The following is a 23497-nucleotide window of genomic DNA, read 5'->3' as shown; positions in this document are numbered from 1 at the left end:
TATTGCTTGTATATTGGATTACGTGTCTGGATTGGGCCTTTATTAAAGCTGCGTTTGGATTTAACTTTCATGTCTCGGAGCAGTTCGTGACACACACACACACACACACACACACACACACACACACACACACACACACACACACACACACACACACACACACACACACACACACACACACACACACACACACACACACACACACACACACACACACACATATATTAATCTTGACATAGATTGGACATTAAGACATAAACTGTAATGATGTGAGCTTTATAACAATTATTTACATTTATCTCTTTGCTACACATTTAAAAATGAATGACATGCAGGTTTGCAACAACATGAGTGAATAATGATAGACTATTCATTTGTGAGTGAACTGTTTTATGTGTGCACAGTCATGAGCATGTATTATGTGTGGGCGTGTGTCCACATGGACTAATTGGTGTGCGTGTGTGCATTGAGACTGCAAAGCGTTGCGGCAGACTGGATGTGTAAGGAGTGTGTGGATCTCCTTATCTCATGACCCTCTCTGAGGCTGTTTCACAGAACCACTGAAGCAGGAAATGTGCTGTAACAGAGGACAGTGATTGCAGCTTGTATCCAGTCAGCAAGGATTGTACCTGAATGCAACTTTCTGAAGGCATATATCATTTCAGTGTAAGTCGAGTTTGAGCCTAGAAAACAGTACAATCAGGCCACCCTTCTCTTAGATGAGAACTATACGGTTGATTTGAATAATTCATGAGAGCGGTATGCCTGAGTAACTCCTTATTACCTTGTAAGAGCAGGTAAATTATTCAGAGAATGAACATCTTGGATTATATTTCACAAAAAGATGAAATAAGGTTTGCGATTTAGTGTCTTGTGAAATAGATTTGAGGTTAGGATGTATCCATCGTGCTCATCGATATTCTTGTCAGCTAGGAGCAGCTTCTTTCTCTATGACAATAAGAAATGAAGCCGCAGAAATTCTGGAGCATCACTTTTGTTCATTCGCGTACAGAGATTCTCAATCTTTCTTTTCAGAAGGGTTGTCTTATCATAATTACTCGTCTTTTAGAGAGGGTTGGAGAGGATGCACCCTACAGAACGATTGAATTGTATTGAATTCTTGGTCACACTTTATACTAGGGTACAATTCTCACTAAAAATGAACTATTAACTATGACTTTTGCCTTAATAATCTCCTAATTACTGCTTAATAGTTTGTAAATTGTTTAGTTTAGGTATTGGGTCTGATTAAGAGATGTAGAATATGGTCATGCAGAATAAGGCATTAATATGTGCTTTATAAGTAAACAGCCAATATCCTAGTAATATGCATGTTAATAAGCAACTAGTTAATAGTGAGAATTGGACTCTAAACTAAATTGTTACTGAATTCTTTAGTGCCTGACGGTTTTGATCTCAATTGTACCTTTGTGACAGCCGATTCGACCCAATTAAGTAATCAAGAAAAGTGTAATTGTATCATTTTGAATCTACTTGTGTCATACATTTTTTGCACCACTGTTTTCATTGCTGGACCAAGGCCAATGAGATTTATGCAGTGCTCTTCTTGATTTGGATGTGTAGCCTACATTTGATCATTTCTTTTAAATGGAATGTTTATTGGTTTTTAACAGAAAATAACATACAAATGAACACATATCTACATTATATAAAACAAATAAGCAAACAGTTATTTCATTATATTGTAATTAAAGGGATAGTTCACCCAAAAATGAAAATTCGGTCATTATTACTCACCCTCAAGTTGTTCCAAACCAGTATGACTTTCTTTATTTCTATCTAAAGAAGATACTTTAAAGAATGTCTAAAAACCTAACAGTTGACTATGACCAATGACTTCCATAGTATTTTTTTTTTTTAATACATACTATGGAAGTCAATGGGGCTCAGCAACTGTTTGGTTTCAGACATTCTTCAAAATATTTTCTTTTGTGTTTGTTCAGCAGAAGAAGGAAAGTCATACAGGTTTGGAACAACTTGAGGGTGAGTAAATGATGACAGAATTTTCATTTTTGGGTGAACTATCCCATTAATAATCACGGTTACATTATTAAAAGAAAAAAATGTGCAGCTCTATTTGGCTGATTTTTGCAGTACTCCTCTTGATTTGGATGTGTAGCCTACATTTGATCATTTCTTTTAAATGGAATGTTTATTGGTTTTTAACAGAAAATAACATACAAATGAACACATATCTACATTATATAAAACAAATAAGCAAACAGTTATTTCATTATATTGTAATTAAAGGGATAGTTCACCCAAAAATGAAAATTCGGTCATTATTACTCACCCTCAAGTTGTTCCAAACCTCTATTTGGCTGATTTTGATAGAACTGTGCATTTAGTCAGTCACTGATTTGTCTTGGATGTTTCTCATTAACCTTTCCATCAAGCCTTATGTGTTTTTAGGGGCATTTATCATTAAGTTTTATTTGTATGATGTTCATTAGTAGTACAGACCTCTACTTCACATGGAGAACCCCGCTGGTGTTTCTGCATTCGCTTTGAAAGAATGATGTCACTCACTAATGAACATCTATTTGATTAGTAAATTATAGTGTCTGTTGCAGATAGTGAATGTATAATTAATTAGGTCATGATGATGCTAATCTTTAAGGTAATTGCTGGGATTTCCATGCTAATTTAGGTAGTAATCATATTCAAACCTAATCAGTATGAACAGATTGAAGAAATGATTCACATAAAAATGAACAATCTGTCATTATTTACTGACGCTTATGTGATTCCAAACTCGTATGATTGGAAAAACATTTCACCTTAAAAATGAAAAATGTCATTATTTACTCACGCTCATGTAATTCCAAACCCATATGGTTTGGTTTCTTTATTGGAAAAGTTTTGAAGAATGTACTTTTGTCACTTTTCACTATCCTGTCTCAAAATCATGAGCACTATGAAAGTTACTTCAAGAGTTTTGTTCCAGTAATGCATAAACTAAAAGTTGATGAAAGTGTCAGCTAATTTACAAGTTTGAATTTGATGAATCTGCATAATGCAACTGCTAAACAATTCCTAGTTGTACAATGTCACTTGTATTCATCAGTATGTCATGTGATGGTACCAATTAAGTAGTCGTGCTGCTTGCTAAAGGTTTCTGATTGACAACGAAGCTGTGATCACTAGTAATTTTTTGTGCCATTTGACAGGCATCTCTGCGGGACGTACGTTAATGGTTGAATAAAAGTTTTATGTGCTTGTCTGCTGTCTTCTGCTCTTGGTCATGACACCTCATCTTGGTTCGCAGCCAAGTATTGCTGTCTTTTAGACCTCTAATTAAGTTTGATGAAGCACTGCGGCATCCCATTATACTTCAAGTCTCATGCTTTAACCATCTTTTTCCCATCAGGCTGATGTGAAGCTCATTATGATTTAACTTTTGTTTTAAGAGTGCCTGCCAATGTCCGTCTTCTTTGAAACAGTGACTGCATTCCAATTTGCAAACTAGGCTATCTGTATGTTATAGTATGCAAGATAAGGATCATTATGTCTCAAATCATAGTAAGTTAAAAATAGTATGTCAAAACTGACAAGGAATACTAATTGCACTGAATTTTCGAAGCATGCATTTATGCATTATGTTTAGGGTAACTTTTACATTTATTCATTTAGCAGATGCTTTTGTCCAAAGCACCTTACAATTAAAGAGGCAATACACGAGAAGTGCTAGTAATACAAAGTTTCAGGCATCATTTAGGATAATACAAGCTAGAGTAGGGAGGGATTAAAGGAGAACTCCGGTCAATTTTAACATTGAGCTAATTTTTTTGTAAATTTGGAGTGCTGTCAGTACAGAGAAAAACGACAAAAATCGGTGTTGCCTACACCGTGTTATCCTCTGTTTAAAATTTGCACCCTGTTGACTTCAATGGGGCAAGTTTTAAACCTGCTTTTAGCCTCTTAACATCCTTGATGTGTTATTACAAGTGCCCAGCCATGTTGAGTGATTCCTACTGCGACTACTGTGGACTTCGACCGAAAACAGGATGTAAATACAGGTATGTGCGCTGGCTGAATTAACATCCCTTTTATTCATATTTTTCACGTCTACTGCAGTCAGATTCACCCGTGTTCACTCTGAAGGAATCACTCACAATGGCTGGGCACTTGTAATGACACATCAAGGATGTTAAGAGGCTAAAAGCAGGTTTAAAACTTGCCCCATTTAAGTCAATAGGGTGCAAATTTTAAAAAGAGGATAACACGGTGTAGGCAACACCGATTTTTGTCGTTGTTCTCTGTACTGACAGCACTCCAAATTTACAAAAAAATGAGCTCAATGTTAAAATTGACCGGAGTTCTCCTTTAATAAATAGTGAGAGACAAAGAAATACTGAAGTTAATTCACCCAAAAATGAAAATTCTGTCATCATTTACTCACCCTCATGTCGTTCATCTTCGAAGCACAAATGAAGATATTTGAATGAAATCTGAGAGATTTCTGTCCCTCCATTGACAGCTACGCATCCACCACCACTTTGACATTTCAAAAAGTTCAAAAAGAGATCGTAAAACTAATCCATATGAATTGAGCGGTTTGGTCCAAATTTTATGAAGAGACTCGATCGCTTTATATGGTGAACATATTTAATTAGGCTTTTATTCACATATAAACATTCATTCGCGCACACATCAGATCTGGTAAACTGAAGCCTAAGCATGATTGCTTGACGTTGGAGAACAAGTGAGGTTCATTCTCATGTTACGCAGCATGAGATTCTGCAAGAAGAAATAAGGTTTGATCTTGTGCGTTAAGTACGGTTCAGCTTTATGTTCGCTGATCACTGTTTAAATGAGACTAAAAACCTAAATTCAATCAAGCCTCTTTAGACAATTTGGATTAAACCGCTCAATTCATATAGCCTAGAAATCTAGACGCACCCTAGCGGCAGCAAAATGTATTTTGCAGCCAGGGTAGTCTAGCAACTCTCCGTTGACTTTCGAGCTGGAAAAACCTAAATTAGGTCAGGCCAATCACGTCGTGTATAGTCTAGGCGGGGCGGGCTTAACATAATGACGGCAGAGTTGTGACGGTTCCCTGCTACTTGAAAACAAAGAATGGCGGCTGCTGCTGGAGAACAGTCTTTCGAATCTGCTTTGGCCGCGACTCTGGAGGACTTGGAGTTAAGTTTTTCTTTGAGAAAAGAGCAAAGAACGGCACTTAAGTCATTCTTAAAAAAGGAAGATCTGTTCGTAGTTTTGCCGGCCAGATTCAAAAGTTGAATCTATCAACTAACGTTAGCTCCGCTGTTGGGAAAACGCTCTGGTTGGTTGAAGCGTTGTCCTATTGCGTGCAGAGGGAATTTGAAAGACAGCCATTTATCCCGCCCCTCGGATTGAGTCGTGTCTATGGTGAGTTGCCAGACCTAACATCTTGATGTAGGTCTGGCTTGCCAGGCTACAATTCATATGGATTAGTTTTACAATCTCTTTATAAACTTTTTGAAGTGAGAAAAAGTGGTAGTTTTATGGACTATCAATGGAGGGACAGAAATCTCTCAGATTTAATTTAAAATATCTTCACTTTTGTTTTGAAGATGAATGAAAGTCTCACGGGTTTGGAAAGACATGAGGGTGAGTGATTGATGAAAATGTTTAGATTTTTGGGTGAACTAACCTTTTAACTGCAGATGGAAGAGATGTGTTTTCAGCTGCTACTTGAAATTTGTCAGGGGTTCGGCTGTCCAAATAGGATTGGGAATATCAGTCCACCAGCAAGAAACAGTGAACAAAAATGTTCTTGACAATGATTTTGTGCGTCTCTGTGATGTTACCATGAGGCGCTGATCAGTTACCGGCTGCAGGTTCCTGGAGCGCATGTAAACTCTTAAGAGAGACAGGAGGTAAGAAGGGGGCAGAGCTTGTGGCCGTCCTGTAGGCAAGCCCCAATGTCTTGAACTTGATGTGAGCTGCAACCGGAAGCCAGCGCAAGGAGATAAACTGTGTGACATGGGCTCTTTTAGGTTCGTTGAAGACCAGCCTAGCCACTGCGTTCTGAGTCAATTGAAGAGGTTTGATTGCACATGTTGGGCATTGCATTAGTCCAGACAAGGACCTGGACGAGAAGTTGCTCAGTAATTCTTTCTGATGCTCTACAGTGCAAACCTGCATGATTGGTGGTCTTTGAAGGTCAGCTGGTCATCAAGAATTACCCCAAGATTCCTGGCCGAACTCGATGGGATTGTTGTTGCTGAACTAGTGCTGTGAAATTGTGCTTTACTGACGAAGTGACTGGAAAGACAAGAAGCTCTGCCTTTGCTGAGTTGCAGGTGATGTTCTTTCATCCATGCCAAGATGTCCGCCAGGCAGTCTGTGATTCATGCAGGTGCCGTGGGGTCGTATCGTTGAAGTGGAAAGTAGAGTTGTGTGTCATCAGCATAGCAATAGTAGGATAAACCATGTACCTGTATAATGGGTCCCAGTCATGTAGTGTATATGGAGAAGAGGAGGGGCCCAAGAATATTACCTATAACCCATAGCGCTATGGAAGATGGTTAAGACTTTCTTTTGTCTTTCATTCACTTCTCACTTATAACTATTTACAATTTTTAACTGTATGGAATAGTAAATCAGTTCACCAATTAACAGGTTTTCGGCAACCAAATTGGCAACCAGTGACTGATTTAAAACATGAGTACTAAACTCAACTTCTTAATTGTATGCAAAATGATTGGCACTTTTGCTCTAGAAGAACTACAAAATGGTATAGCTTGTATATTTCAAGAAACATATTCGAAAGCATCCGCTCAGCTTGAGTTATGACCCTGTGAGTGTGAATGGAGACAATGGTTATTTGTGTGCTGCAGTATATGAAGGATGATTTATTTCGTGACTACAGCTTTGTACTGAGTGAAGTGACCATTGAGTTGTTTTCTGGCAGCATGGTTGGATCTTACAATGGCTCTCTGCTACCCAGTATGCCAACTGAACACAGGCCATGTTGTTTTCTGCTTTCCGAAATGTGGGGAGTGTGATTTTGGGAGGGAATAGTCAGGTTTCTTTGCCGGAAGTGACATATGCCCTATTGTGCAGTGTTTTAAGTCAGTACGAGGTGAAAATTGACCTATTTTTGTGGTATTGGATAATGCTATTTGGTCATTGTTTTAGCTACCTCTAATTCATTCTGGCTCCTTTCTGGTATGTGATGCCCACTTGTGCCATTCTGTTCAGTATCCAATAGATAAAAGTAAGTCCTGTCTTACGTAAAATAAGTCAAATTACAGAAACATGAGTCGCAAAGGTCAGTACTGTATGATTTGAGTATTTTAAAGGGTTAATCTCTTGAGTCTGTTAAACCTATTGGTTGTATTCCAGTATAATCTCAGTGTGAGGTGCTTATTAAAATGCATATTAAAGACTTCAAAAGGACGTTTTTGCATTTATGTTAATTTTTTTGTCACTGAAGTTTTCTGAATATTTTCGGTTTCACCCAGGTAGTCTTATCTGAACCTTAACCAACTGAAATATTTATAACAGTGTTATTTCTTTTCTGTATGATTGGTATCTCACAATAAAGAGCCTCTTGACCTTCTCATGTCCTTGAAAGATATTACTGTACCTGATTTAGAAAAGACAGCATCAGCACAAAAGTCAATCTATCTCATTAAGTTTGTTTACTTGTAATCAACTTTCTAGATGCAGGGCATTCAATTGGAAAAATGTAGGATTAATCCGCCAGGAATCGACTGGATCATGAAAAGTAGATATTACTTCCCAGAACATAGAGGAATGAAAAGTTCAAGTTTGATTTCATGTTGAAATTTTCCATACTCTGATATATTCGATTTGCAACAATACATTTTTGACCCTGGAAACAAAAAAAAAGCATGTAAAGTCAAGGCAGCCATCTGTTAGTGCATTTGGCTCTGGACCTTTAACCTGCAACAAGGTGCGTTTTTGCATTTGCATCTAATTTGAATACCTAACTGTATCATGAGGTGGTAATACAGAGTTTAACAGGTTAATTCACACAAAAATAAAGCCAAATCTGTATAGGTCCAAAACTGTTTAAAAGTTTTTTTTACTTTATTTCTCAGTAACACTGACATTGCTTTTCCATACAATGGGAGTTCAGTCACCAACATAATTTGTCCATCGTCACCATATCTATCAAAAAGGGAAAAAAATAGCACAAAATGAAAGGACCACAAATGTTGTCCGTATAAATCTTTTACCCTCTGCTTCAGCTCGAGAGCAAATCAAATTCACTGCCCATAATGCTGGTATTTTCAGTGAAAATGTACAATAATATCTGGCTTGTTGTTATATAAAGCTATGAAGACTTGTAATATAGTTCATGACTGGACTACAACTTTTTATAACATGTTGGCAGTAAGCCTCTGTTCAATAAAATATTGAGTTTATCAATAAAAATATTCACAATAAACACATTTTTCTCCAATTTTAATTGGTGATATTGTGGAACTTTTTAGCGTAGAATCTGTAATGTTGTGGAATCACAGGTGTACATACACTACCGTTCAAAAGTGAAATTGATCAAAAGTTATTGAAAAAGACTTTTAATGTTACAAAAGTAAATAAATTGGTTTTTTTTTAACTTTCTTACTAAATACATGTTTCATTATGTGACAGGAATAAATACCATTTTAAATATATTCAAATTGAAAATAGTTATTTTAAATTGTAACAATATTTTACAATGTTACTGTTTCTATTGTATTTTTGATCAAATAAATGCAGCCTTGGTGAGCATAAGAGACTTCTTTCAAAAGGATTTAAAAATCTTTCCGAACCCCAACCTTTTGAACGGTAGTGCACATCAGCTCATCAACTACACAACATGGCTCATTCATTCAGATTTCAGTGATTTTTTCCGAGTCTGAATGATCCGTTTCAAAGAGAATCAGATCATTATAATCTGTTCTGCAGCTGTGTGTGGCAGAATGTTCTGTTGAGAACAACTGATTTGATGTTCCAGGTTGAGAGAGTGTCTCATCCCAGATTTTTCAATGTGGTAATCAAAGTTGTGGTCGCTTTACCTCATGGTGACTAAACCCTTGAGTAAAACCCCTCTGTGAGACCAATCCCAAACCCCAAGCACAGCGAGAGTACTAGATGAAAGAACTTCCCTTCCTTTGAGAAAGAATTCACTTTTGTGCTCTCCCTAATCCCTCTGCGAATTAGTTAAATGAAGCATGGGCTCTCTGATACATATAGCAAAGTGGGGCCAGCCAGGGTTACGGAGACCCCACAGGGAGTCTGTTCTTGAAGGGGTGAAAAATAACATGTGAAACTCTCAAGAAATTGTGTGTAGGGCTGATTTCTAGAAGCAGAACTCGGCCATTAGATCCTTAATTGCATCTGTTGTAGGTTACACTTACACTATAGGTCTAGCATCTACTAGGACGGGGAACCAATACAGAGCAGGAAAAAATGGCATTTACGATGTGGTTTGTAGTTTGTGCTTATCTAAAGCCGGGGGTACACTTATCGACTCTAATGCTGGTTATGAATGTAATTTGATACTTACAACTGATCATGCCCACGCAGAGACAGTTGCGTTCAGTCGGTGTTCACAGTCGGTGTTTAAAATCTGCAGACAGTGTGTGTCTGGAAGTGTGTTCAGTTCAGTCTAGAATGTTTCAGCTAGTCGTTAAGTGTGTCCCCGGCTTAAAGGTGTGTTGCTCTAGACAATGAGTATTCAAAATGACTTTTTGCAAAATTGCATAAAAAAGGCATAAAATAAATAAAAATAATCTTACTTACCCAGACTTTTGAATGGTGTTTCAAAAATAATGCCTGATTTGTAAATTCTTTAATTCTTTATTTGATGTAATACTTTGTTTGTATAAATATAATACTACCATTCAAAAGTTTGGGGTAAGTTTTTTTTTTTATGATAGAAATTAATACTTATATTCTGCAAGAATACATTATATTGATCAAAAGTGACAGTAAAGACTTTTACAAAAACATTCTATTTTTCCAAAAAATCCTGAAAAGCATCACAGTTTCCACAAACATGTGAAGCAGCACAACTGTTTTTTTTTCCAAGATTGATAATAAGATAATAATATTTTTTTTCTTGAGCATCAAATCAGCATATTAGAATGTTTTGTCAAGAAGTAATGATGCTGCAATTCAGCTTTGAACCACAGAAATAAATTGATAAAATTTAATATACAGTATTTTAAAATATATTAAATTAGAAAACAGTTATTTAAAATTGTAATAATCTTTTACAATATTACTATTTTTACTGTTTATTTATTTATTATGAAGAAAACTGTATTTATAATATTGGCCATATTTAATCATGTCCTCTGACCCATTTCTCAGAATTTAAATTTGATTACTTGTTCAGCATATCACGTATTTAATTTGATTAAAATCTTTAATGTATTTAATTTTAATCAATTGACATCCTCAATGAAAAAAAAAAAAAAACTGTCAGTGCAAATCTATAGAACAGAATCCACAGAGAGATCACCTGTCAGCAAGCTTCTTCCTACTGTAGATATAAATGCACTATAATATAGCCTACCCAAATGTATGCCAGCTCAGTTTTGTTTCTATCAGGGCAACATTTATCTGTGCAAACGCGAATAGAGTGATCTCTTTCCTATGGGACATGACCTAGTTCTCATTAAACTATTGTTTATTTAACACCATTAGATCTCTCTTCTCTATTGTGTGTGGCTTCAGTCGAGCACCTGCGAGAAGTATGACAGGACTTTAACAGAATTTTGATGATTCTCTGTCACATGTGTCAAACTCCGCACCTGGAGCGCCAGCTCCAAAACATCTGGCTAGAAGTGTCTAGGGCTGTGTCCGAAATCGGCCCCTATACCTTTAAATAAGGCACTATTTGAGGGGACAGCTATTTGTAGTTGTGTCCGAAACCATAGTGGACGTTATCGAGTGCACACATTCAATCCCTCAATGCACCGCGATAGTGAGGTTTATGCATAGTTTCCGGGTTCCAAGCAGGCCCCTGCCCTATGTAGTTGTGGTTTGGTAAGTTATATAACTTGATGTTCATTAAAATTTCATTAAAACAAATGTCACGTTGGCTGTACAGCAGTCAGCTGGTGCTCGAACCTTTCTGATCAAGTACCATGTCAATGTACCAATTATTTGTACCATGATCAAATAAGGAGCATCACCTTGAAGTCAACAGTGTTCGCAAGTCATTTCTCTTCTGTAATCGGATGTATTTCTGCATTAAATAGGATGATATGCAAAAATATGCAGGGTGGGATATGATGTTATACATCAGGAGTTCTTTGGTTTGTGAAAAGTGACAGGTGGTTGCACAGGAAGTGTCATTTTGTTGCAATGCCAATTTAAAAACGTGTCGTATTTAAAATAGAAAGCAGATTTACTTGGACAGTTGGAAATAAAACCATAAAAACATGACATTGAAAACAAAAAGTGATTTAAATATATTTAAAATGTAGAAATATTTAAAACACTTTTATAGTTTTTAAAAATCTAAAATTCTATTTTTTTATTTCATCATGTAGCAACTTCAGGCACTCCATGTACTGTACCACTGCATATTTTTATTTAAGAGCCACTGCAATAGAGAATATATGATAAAAAATAGCAGGGGTCTTATTTCAAGAGGCGAGCTGATGCCTTAAGTTGAATGGGAATGAAATGAGCTCTTGATGTATATTTACCCCTTGAGGAGAGTCTGTATAGGTCATCCCACTGATCTGTATTGATCTGGACTGGAGTAATTTGGGAGAAAATGATGTTTGATAGGGCTTTCAGAGTTAGTGTGGAGTGTAGACCTGATGAGGAGATGCTTGAAGATGCAAGTGAGAAAAAGAAAATCAGTCTTTAACAATTCTTTCTTTTCTACCAGAGCTCAGTGTAGCTCCGTGAATAAGGTGTGTAGCGTTTTACTTCACTCTTTCAAAGGGTCTGTCAGAAAAGATTACCAGATAAGACTCCACTTTTGTCGGATTGACTTTGAAGCTTTTTTTCCCCTCTGTTGTTTCGGTGGAGTTTGCTGATGAGTCTTTGTTGTAAAATGAAGTCTATTGATCTGACAAAGACATCCGTTTGAGTTAACCATCATTTGATCCCAGACATTTGAAAATTAGAGCTTAGAAAGAGGTTGAAGTGGGTCTGAAGAATTAGTTTGGTCATGCATGTAAATCCAGCAATATATAAAACTTGTGCTGATTTGCCTAATTATTTTTGTTTATTAAAATTCTATAATAATTCTGTAATTTAATTAGTTACATTGACTAAAATAAGTCTGTGACATACAAATTAATTAAAAATAATGTGTATAATTGCTACATTATTTTTCTTGAAAAATTGTCATTTTGTCAGTTAAATTTAGTCAGTAATTGAATATGACATGAAAGATATGCTACATTTAATGACAGGAAAAAGTGTACAAATGAATACTAGAAAATAGGTAACATTTACACAGATTTTAAAAAGTAAATTTCACATATGGAATTAAGTTAAGGAAAATTAACAAAGAAAATTTGTGCTATAATACAAACTTGGCCAATTAAAGTTTGTTGAGTAATTTCTACTTAGTTTAAGTTACAATACTCTGTTTTAACATTTTACTCAAACAATATAGCTCTGAATTAGGCCATGGTTTTTAAGCATATGCTTTACATCTAAGTAAAAAAATACAGTATATATTGTGTACACAACATATCAACATAATAGAAGTAATGTGGTACTCACCCGAACACAGTGATCTAAACACTTTGTACACTAACAGTAACGTTCGTCAGATGTCACAAAACAGCAAGATACTAAACCTTACAACAAAAGCAATGATAAAACCGTGTAAATACAGCTGGAAAACAGTGAAAAAATGCAACCTTATTAATTATTCATGCCCCAGTGCATGATGGGAACACTAGTATCAGAGAGTTGAGTAGGTTTTACTTAATTTTATTGCGTTGATATTTACGCTTTTATTTCTGTATAAGCTTATATTAGTGGAGCGGCTAAGTGCTTATGTTTGGCAGAATCGTTCAGTTTATTATACAAGCGTGAAAATTGGCATGAGCAGTCTCCATGGGTCACTTGACAAGAAAATTGTCCGAGCCACTTGAAATTTCAAGATGGCGGCAATTTTTCAAGATGGCCGACACCTTAGTGGAGCAGTTAAGTGATATAGTGGTTTATTTGGTGATACAAGCATGAAAATTGGCATGAGCAGTCTCTGTGGGTCACTTGACAATAAGCGACCTACAGCTACTTGAAATTTCAAGATGGCGGCCATTTTTCAAGATGGCCACCACCTTAGTGGAGCAATGATTTTTCCATATTTTTGAGCGCCTGTGAATTCAGGGTAATTGGGAGGATTGTAGCACTCAAGTCTGTTATAAAAAATAAAATAAAAAGATGACAAAGGTGTGTGAGGAGGAGTAAACAACTTCAGATCAAAAATACAAGATAGTCTGAGGCTGGTAAGAGAGGAATTTATCAAAAGGCTTCTGACACCTGTTTCCATGCAGGCTTATTAATCTTTGGAACAAATTGGGATGTGAAGAAATGGATCATCCTGCATTCTTGGGTCCTCAGTTGCTGAGAAAAAGGAAATAAAATTAGATTTTCATCTGAAATATGACTAGAATTTATTTTAGAGCCATGCATGATCATCACTAATATTTTTAACCATCTGAAAATTCAGAGGATAATCGGAGGATACAGAATTTCAAATGAAGACATGAGATCTATTTAAAGGTTCAGCTACCATCACGCATAAAAACGATTCTGTGGTGAAGTAAATACTACAGCAAAAACAAATGTAATTTCTACTTGAATAAGTTAGTTCAGGCAAGAATAAAAAAAAAAAACAAAGTTAAATTCTATATTAGTACTCAATATAGTGGAGCGGCTAAGTGATATAATCGTTCAGTTTATGATACATAAACTTATGAGGTTTGACTGACAGTTTGAGGATCCAATGGAGTTACAGCATTTAGTCTGAAGATCTTTTTAATACTTTTCTTTGGTTAAATATATGCTAAACTCACAGACAGACGTAAAGGGTGACCAATAGTAATGATTTATGGAAAAAACATTATGGAGATACAAGGTTTCTGCCAAATATTTTAAATTTTGTTCACTTAGAAAGTTATTGTCTTGCATAGTTTTAGCATTGAGTGAAATAATAATAATAATAATAATAATAATAATAATAATGATAATAATAATTTAAATAATTAAATCCGGCTCTGGTGTAAGAGATTGAAATCTCACATAACTTAAGTCATTTTAATCAAACAGGACAACAACAACAACAACAACAAAAAATACATAAATAAAATAAAAAACTAGTCTAAATGACAGAATGAGATTTTCAGTGGATGATAACCTACATTTCCTTTCTCTCTTACACAAACACTTCAGAAGACAATAGAATTATATTAGAAAATTCTATTATATTGTAGTAATATTAGTAAGTAATGTTTAATAATACAATTATTAAATACAATACACTTTTAGGATACATTAATGCTGTTTTTTTCCCCCCCTTTAATTGTTTTAGAACATGACAGACTGAGGTCAGAGGCTATATGCTTATAATAAAATATAAATTATTTATATACACTACTGTTCAAACGTTTAGGGCCAGTATGATTTAAAAAAAAATGCTACTTTTATTCAAGTTGCATTAAATTAATCACACATTTATGATATTATAAAAGTTTTCTTTTTCAAATGATGTTCTTTTGAATTTTCTATTCATTAAAGAATGCTGAAAATAATGTATCACGGTTTCTACAACAATATTAAGCAGCACAACTGTTTTTAACACTGAAGACTATTTAAAGACTTCAACCCCGAATGAGTTTATTTCATGACATTTCTGTTGAACGGAAAACGTCCCTGAAAACTACAGGGCACACATTTGTCACACTTTGTCTCAAACGACGTGTTTTTTAGCCCAGGAGTGCAACAAAACAAGACACTTTTGTAACAGAAGCCAGGGCCCATTGTGTCCTAACATCTTTTTTTCTGTTTGCATTAGTAGATAAATAGTATACTTGTTGTTTTTCTCCCCTGTTTGTCCTCATCACTTCTCTGTCCTTGAGAAGAACAGTAACAAGAGTTCAACAAATACAGCATGAATTCTTTCATTGGTTTAGTGAACGCTATGAGTCTACAAACACAAAAGCTGCTTCGTAGTCTGAACATATCGGCTTCCTTGAGGACTGGAGTGACCAATCATTACATTTCAAACATCATCCATCATTCTGAGCATTTATTGTACGGACGCTTTGCAGCAGACAGCCTGGTTGCATTTATATGTTTTGAAGGCAAAGCAGGTACATGTGAAGGACAGTAAAGCATATATGAGCTTAATATCATTTTCTTTTTGTCCTTGTCATGTGTTCTTGTCCATAATGAAAGAGAGCTCCTAACAGGAGCTATAAAGCAAATTCTATTCAACTCTCGGCCAGGTAATTTGTCTTGGGGCAATGTTACATAGACCAAAAAGAGAGAGAAAAAAACGACATATTTCATCTTAAATACAATGGCCTTAGAGAAAAGCGAATTGGTTTCTATCTAAATGCAAATTTGTACTTCTGTGGAACTGTTGGGTAAAGTGAGCTCATGCATGTGGGTTTTGGACCTTTCTGAGACACACGCAAGGACACAATCATGTATGACATTTCAATTTTTAATCCAATGAATGACTGACAGGTAAATTCTTAAAAAGTTTCACACGGCAGAGATTTTAAATGATTCGTGCTGCATGCAACACTTTGAATACCACTATTTTTTTGTATAAGGCTTCTTTAATATAAGCATGAAGTAATTTGATCATTTTATTTTTTGGTAACCGTTCTGCATTTGCATTTTCAGCTCACTTATCGGTTCTTGGCTTGTTGTGAGTAGGACATAACTGAAAGAGACTATTTGTGGTTTTATTTTCTTGTATTTTATTATTTTGTCTTATTTTGATCTTATTTCTTATTTTATTTAAATCATTTTATTCTATTATTTTATTTCATATTATTTTAACAGATTTTTATTTATTATTTATTACTTTATTTTATTTTATTAGTATTTTTTTTTAATATATATTTTTTACATTTTTACATTTAAAAAAAAAAAAACATTTTTTTTTCTTTCATTTTTAATTTTTTTTTTTCAATCAGTATGACATTTTTTGAAGAAAAAAATGGTCACACTTGATTGATCATTGCTGTTATTTCCGAGTGCTATTACATGGAGCTCAAAGCTTTTGCCTGCAGACTGATGTTCCTGGCAAAAGCCTGTAGTCTTTGAGAAAATTAGAAAATGGCCACGAAAGCCCTGGGGATAGAGATGTGAGATGTTTGATATCTGCTCCATCATTTAATACTGTTATCATGAAATTGGCCATTGCTCAATTATTGCCAGAGCCTGTGAAGTGCAAAAGAGCTAATCGGACATTCATTAGTCTCATTCTCATAAACGAAATCACAATTATGTATTCTTTCCATTTCACGACTAAGACGTGGTAACAAACATTGCTAGTAGACGCTATTTAGAGGAACTTCAGCTGTCAGTTCCCCTAAAACAAATGTGTGATTCTGTGATCTGTCTTCACATTTGCTGAAGACAGCGACTTCAATAAGCTATGTGAGGTTATTGCATTATTAAAAGACTTTAAAGTTTCTCATCCATCTCATTTGAGCTCTCTCCGTTCCAGTGAAATCACAAGATAAATGCAACCAAATAGGCCATGATTACTGAAATACATCTACTGACAAACAGATGGCATTTTAATTTGTTTATTTAATAACAAATGATCAGTTAAGCAAGATGTGAACTTGTGACCTCTCACACTTAAAGCAGAAATATTCCTCTGAGCTCCATCAGCTCATGCTCAGATTAAAGGCTGAGCCTCCCTAAGACTGAAATCCTAGAATCGCCTGTGGTAACAAATGTACTTGGGTTAACCTCAAGTATTTTACACTTTTCTTTCACCGATTGTTGTTCACTTGAATGTGAGAATTTCACCTGTTCATGGTCTTTGTCTTGGTGTAATTATTCTGCTATAGTTGAATATTCTTCCTTGTTAAACAGAGTTGTTGTTTTTGTCTTTGTGGCAACCACAAATGTAGTACTTTCGTGAGCATCCATCTGAAATAAAATGACAAATAGGAAACTCTACGGTCTCATGCACTTCACAGATACTCATACTGAAAGCCACGAGAGTGCAAATCCTCATCAAATTTACCGTTTTGAAAGGGTTTTAGGCTGCAGCTAATTGTGTAACAAATAAGCTTTTGTCTTGTAATGAGGACAGCTTTTTAATGTGACTGCGGAAATAACAACAACAATGAAGTTTTCAGTAACCTTTTCAAAGTCTCAAAGCTGTTTTATTGTCGTTAATTGCAGTGTTTGGCTCTGAAATTCTACCTTGAATAGATAAGCACATCTAATTTAGCTCTACCATCGTTTTTTACACCGCTACTGAATCTACTGGACCACAGCACGGGAAATTATATTTTACCTGAGTAAATGGGCTTGCAGTCTGAGTTAAATGGGATTAAAATGAAGAATACTGTGTATCGTAAATAATAATACAATATAGAATGGCATTCGGTTTTAACTTTGCTGGATGCACACAAAAACAAACTCAGCACAAACAGTGCAGTCTGACTCACGAACGAATGACTCTTATGATTTGATTCTTTTAAATATATCCTTTATATATATATATTTATATTTTTCATATATATATATATGTGTATATATGGATGTTAGTTACCAGTTCGAGTCAATTCAGTGAGTTGATTCAGTTTTAATCGTTCACTGAATCCATTAGAGCTGTTACTGAATCAACATCTGTCTCACTGATCGAACAGCAAGTCTGTGCTTTCAATAATGTCCAACTCCAATTAATTGTTTTGTGTACTTAATGTTTGTGAACCTCAAATCAGTGTCATTACTGTCTGATTGTTCGAAAGACAATACATTATATATGTATTACATATACAATACAATATATACATTACAATACATTACATATATATATATATATGTGTGTGTGTGGGGGTGTGTGTATATATACACACAGAAATATATATATATATATATATACAGAGATTTACATGTGTGTGTGTGTATATATATATATATATATATATATATATATATATATATATATATATGTATATGTATGTATGTATGTATACAGACAGACATTTTTGATTTCTTTAATTATGCCGACTTTTATTTTCAAGTAGCCTCTAATCCACTTTTCGATTACCTAACAAAGAGCAACATTTATTTTATTATCTCTGTTGTACGACTAAGAGGATTTTTCTGAAAGGAAGGACAAAAACATTATGTTTTTTTCCTGCCCTATTTTCTTTTCTGCCTTGTCGTTAACAGTGTACCAATGCATCATGGTTTTTTTGATAATGCTCCGTCTCTTTCATCTTCCAGCATGTTTGTCTCTGGAACTAACCTGTATGCGTGCTTCATTTGTTACTCGTGTGGGTGCATGAGCACTGGCTCATTTAGTATGCACTGTGTTCACTGGGGAGCTGGATGGGGTTTTTGAAGTGAGGGCAAGTCCCCTACATTTAAGGCCAGTTGATTGACAGTTCATTCCCTCACCGGGATCCACACGCCTGCATTTCCTGCGTTCTCTTCAGGGCTCTGATCCCACCAATTGGACTGTCACACACTGAGGCACACAAGCACACACACATACTGCACTAACAATTAAACATGCCCTGTTGCACCGGCAGCTCTGAGGTGGATTTTACTGATCTGTTCACTACCACCACCTGTAACTAACCATCTGACACCACCCAGAAAATGCCAAATCTGATAAACTGTGTTGATGAATTACAGGAAGGTGGTTTGTTTATCACCAGGACAGCTGGTGTGATTTTATCATCACGTAAATCTGACGAGAAGGATGCGGCAGACAGCTTGCTCGATGGGAGGTCACCAGTTTTGGGAAAGTTATTTTAATTTTGATTTGAACTTGCAAAGCTAAAAGCTAAATAATTTAAACAAGTACAGCTGAGCTGTCCTTTTGGAAAAAACAATCATCTACAACATTACAAGCTATTGTACCAACAAAACGTAGCTAATTACAATAAAGTTATTTAGAGTGACAATATATATGTTAATACATATTCATACATTTTTACAAAATAAAAGTTTTTTTTATTTTTTTTTATGTAGTACTGTGCTGAATAGGACAGATGTTTACATGTAGTCCAAAAGAAAAAATACCCTGTTCTTTACATTGGTCTTTTGATTTGTAATAGTAGATGCCTTGCATTTTGTAAAAAATATTAACATTTTGCAGATTCTGCATGGGACATGTAAACTTTTGTGCATTGCACTCTCAAAAAAGATGGTTCTTTAAAGGTTCTTTACACGTAACAGTTCAAATTTAGAACCGTAACGTTAGAGTTCAGGGTTTTTTATTCCCGCCTTTTTGTTTTTCAAATCTGTAACTGTCAAAGCCTCCTCATTACTGATTTCCTGGAGCTCAGCTATCCCAGCAAAACATTTGGATGTTTAATGACCGTTGAAAAGACGTCTCTCCGGCACGTCCCGTCATGGTTGAAAAATTGTTCCAAAATGAAAGTTGACGTTATATGTTCTAATTTTTTTTTACCGATTTATGCCGTCCTACCGCGTCTATTTTGGCCAGGGACACGACGTTGTCGTCGGACCAATGATTGGTGGGATACAACTACAGTTAGCCTACTACACAACATACTCTCAACAGGTAAATGATTTTTTTCTTAAAATGTCTATAAATCATAACTTTCATTGTAAAAAAATTAACAATCATTTCCTAACAATCATGTCTTTTTCTTTTTTAGTATAACAGAACATGTAAGTGTGAGCAGCTCTGTTCAGTTAAGGATACTCATCTTCTCTTCTCCACAAAGTAAGTAACAGATATATAAAATGTATGATATTTGTAAATGATGACTTTATGCCTAAACATACCTAGTCACAAAAAATATTAAAGCTATCCCATGACTTTATCACTTTTTCCTTTAAGCTAATTTTGGCCTTCATGAACATATTTGTTTTTACATAATCAAATGGAAGAGACACAATGCAACTCTAAACTCAATTGTGTATTTCAGATGCTGTCACGTATCATAACCTCATCGTCTGCAGAGAGAAACTGCCTCTCCGAATACACACATAATGAAGGATGTGAAGGGATTGTGAAGATATTTCACTGGAACTTGGTCTTCATTACATCTATATCATGTTCAGTTGTCAATTGTTATTTATTAATGTATTCAGCTAACAACTGTTGTTAGAACACTGTCATTTTTGCTACAATCTTCCATGTCAATAAAAAAATAAAAATACCTAATTGACACAACATGCTGTTTTAAAAAAAAAAAGTAAAACCCAAGTAGAGGCAACAAGATATGAGACCAGGCATAGAGGACTAAAAAAACTATATTCATAAATAATTTATACAAATTATATTAATAATAGTAATATTAATAATATGAAGATACTATATACTAATATTAATGAAAATAAATATTGTTGAAAAGGTTATTTATAACACCATTAAGGTCCTATATAGCACTTTCAAAGCATGGTTCTTTATGGATCCTTATAAAAAGGGTTCTGCTATTGTTACAAGCCAAAGAACCCTAATTTGGTACTGTTCAGAACCATTTTTCTTAAGAGTGTGTGTTTGTGTGTGTGGGTGGGAAGACTTAATTGAACAGAACATTTTAATAATTTAGTCAGTGTCGGCTGAAAAGATTAAGTTTAGAGAGTTAATGTTTCATAAGGATTACATAATCAGAGAATATTTGTTGGGGAATTGATTAGTTGTCTCGCCCTCGAACCAGATAACACCATCAGAGAAGAGAAGAGATGCCTCTGCAATAGGGAGCGGCAGTACATACTTACTGTACAGTTTCTCTGGATCTGTGTAATATGGGACTGACTCCTGGGTTTCCGTTCACAGGGAACTTCTCCTCACACTGGCCCTCGGCCAGGTCTTATCGCTGCTCATCTGTGGGATTGGCCTGACCAGCAAATACCTGGCGGATGATTACCACGCCAACACCCCTGTGTTTCAGAGCTTTCTCAACTACATCCTGCTGTTCCTGGTCTACACTACCACGCTTGCAGTCAGGCAAGGTAAGGGGCGGCTCCTCTCTGGTTTCTGTGCAGTTTAATAAAAATACTGTCAAATGGAAACATAATGTGAGGTTATCAGTAAGACAAGGCAATGATAACACCATGGGAACATACATTTTTTATTAAAGACTGTCAGAAAAAAGGTTATTTTAAGTTTTTTTCATTCAATTTCTCTCTGACATCTGGGACTCTGGCAGAAACTTTCAAAGCTACTTGCCTGTTTCTATACAAAAATCGGTCAGTCAGGCTGTTTTTTTTTTTAAAGGAAAAAGGTCCTGCGTTTAATTCTAATACTAAAGTTATATTTTTATATTATTTATTTTATGTTTTATAATATTTCTCTTTCTAAATAATAAGTTATTTAAAATAATATAATGATTTTGAATATGTGAAATGAAAAGATTAATTCATTATATTCTACTTTTGTAAAAATTTTCCCTGAAGTAAACATAGAATGTCAGCTTGTATTTATTTGTAAATAAATTGTAAATAAAATTATTTACATATTGTTTGTAAAATGTCAAATTTGTATAAACTGAACTAAGTAAGGTGCTGTTTACACGATGGCGTTTCCAACAAAAAAATAGAATTTTTTTCATCCGTTTTTGACATTCATTAAAGGGATAGTTCACTTTGAAATTAAATTTTGGTATGTTTTAGCTTACCTCAAGTGTCTTACCTCAAGTGTCTTTTTTTCCGCAGTAGTTTCAATTTTGATATTTTTAGGTCAAACCGTTCTTGTCTGTCAGTCATTTAATGCAGGTCTGTGGTCACTGTCTCAAAGAGCATGCACAGAGTCTAAATTAAAACAATACCCCATCGTCCAAATGAAACAATTCCCCATCGTAAGTACACATTGATGGCCTAAGACACGAAACGTGCGGTTTGTGTGAGAACGAACAGTATTTATATCGTTTTTACCTCTTATACACAGCCACGTCCAAGTGATCTGAGGGCGCGCGTGCATCCTGGTGTGTGACGTGTACGCAGACTGGTGCATAGATATATACACTAGATGTCGCCTTAAAGACATTCGTTCCAATGAACTGCCATAGACAAGGCGACATCTAGTGTATATATCTATGCACCAGTCTGCGTACACATCACACACCAGGATGCGCGCCTGAAATTCTGAAATTCGCAAACTTTTGAAAACGGGTTTCAAAGTGCGAGGGCCCTATTTTAACGATCTAATCACGAGTTCACACTTACAAATAAGTCGGATAGAATAAATGGTATGCATATTTGGCGTGTTGTCTGAGGAGAGGGCTCTAGGCTTGAATGAAGCATCATATAGCGAATCCGCCATGGTGCAAGTGCAACTGGCTTCGAAAGTGCAAACGGATCTGCTAAAGGTTAAAGCGCGCAAGCAGACCATCTACGGGGCAAGCTGGATTCCACCATATCTTTATGTACACAATATTAATCTTTTACATTCTAATCTTTTTATTTGTAATATTTGGCATGTTTGTGTGCTGCTGCTGCACTACCTGCACTACCTGTGTGTGTAATAACCAGAGTGTACGCGCGTTGTGCCTATAGGCGCACATTACTAACGCACTCTTTAAATAGCAAAAAAATACTGCGCCATTGACTTTAGACCAGGTTTCAGTTGGTCAATGGCGCAGTCTATTTCAGTTGCCTCAAAATACAACGCGCCAACAATGCGCCTGAACACACCTCGTTTTCAGGCCAGCACGCCCATGGGTGCACAAATAGGCGCAAATGCATTTGCTATTTATACAATGTCTTAATGCAGATGTGGTAATTATATGTTTCACATTTCTAAACATTTAATGGATAGAAATGTCTAGACAGCAAGTCAGGTTAAAGGTGTCAAGCTCAAGTTTTATTCCTTAATTGATTTCATGTTCAGCCTCTCGTCCACACAGAAAGCTTTGACACACTGTTTTCTGGCATACTTTCAGCAGGCCAAGAATAGATATGGAAAAGAGTCGTGTTCTGAGCTGAGAAATATGCCAACTCACAGTCTATTTATAATATATCACATGTCTTTCATCTTTTTTTACAGAAATGGGGTTGTTTTAATAAGCTCCTTTTCAGACCAATAATGGATAAATCATGTTTTTGAAGACTAAACAGGAACGTTAATGATTTTTTGACAACTCTTGGAATCACCATGAGCTTTCATAATTTTATACCATAATTAATAATAAATATTATTACAGAACTGTTTTTAAACCTACTGAACTGTATATTTGTCTATTGGAATATAATATTTCAATGAAAGTGTAAGATTTTATGTCCATTTAACTGGTAATTAATCATGTCATAAGTGGTATGTACTGTCAATGATCAATATTGCAATATAAACTTCAGGATGATT

General features: G+C 35.4%; 1 protein-coding gene across 1 annotated transcript in view; it reads left to right on the top strand.

Annotated features, from left to right (window-relative positions):
* slc35f1 (solute carrier family 35 member F1) overlaps positions 1–23497 on the top strand; it is a 92298-nt gene that overhangs the window by 17016 nt on the left and 51785 nt on the right. The window contains exon 2 of the mRNA XM_079888527.1: positions 20975–21150. Within this exon, the coding sequence (XP_079744653.1) occupies positions 20975–21150 (176 nt within the window). The remainder of the gene's footprint in view (positions 1–20974; positions 21151–23497) is intronic.

This window comes from Squalius cephalus (genome assembly GCF_949319135.1).
Source record: "Squalius cephalus genome assembly, chromosome: 12".
Taxonomy (NCBI): Eukaryota; Metazoa; Chordata; class Actinopteri; order Cypriniformes; family Leuciscidae; genus Squalius; species Squalius cephalus.
Note: the sequence above shows the minus strand (reverse complement) of the source record. Positions and strands in the feature narration are given on the sequence as shown.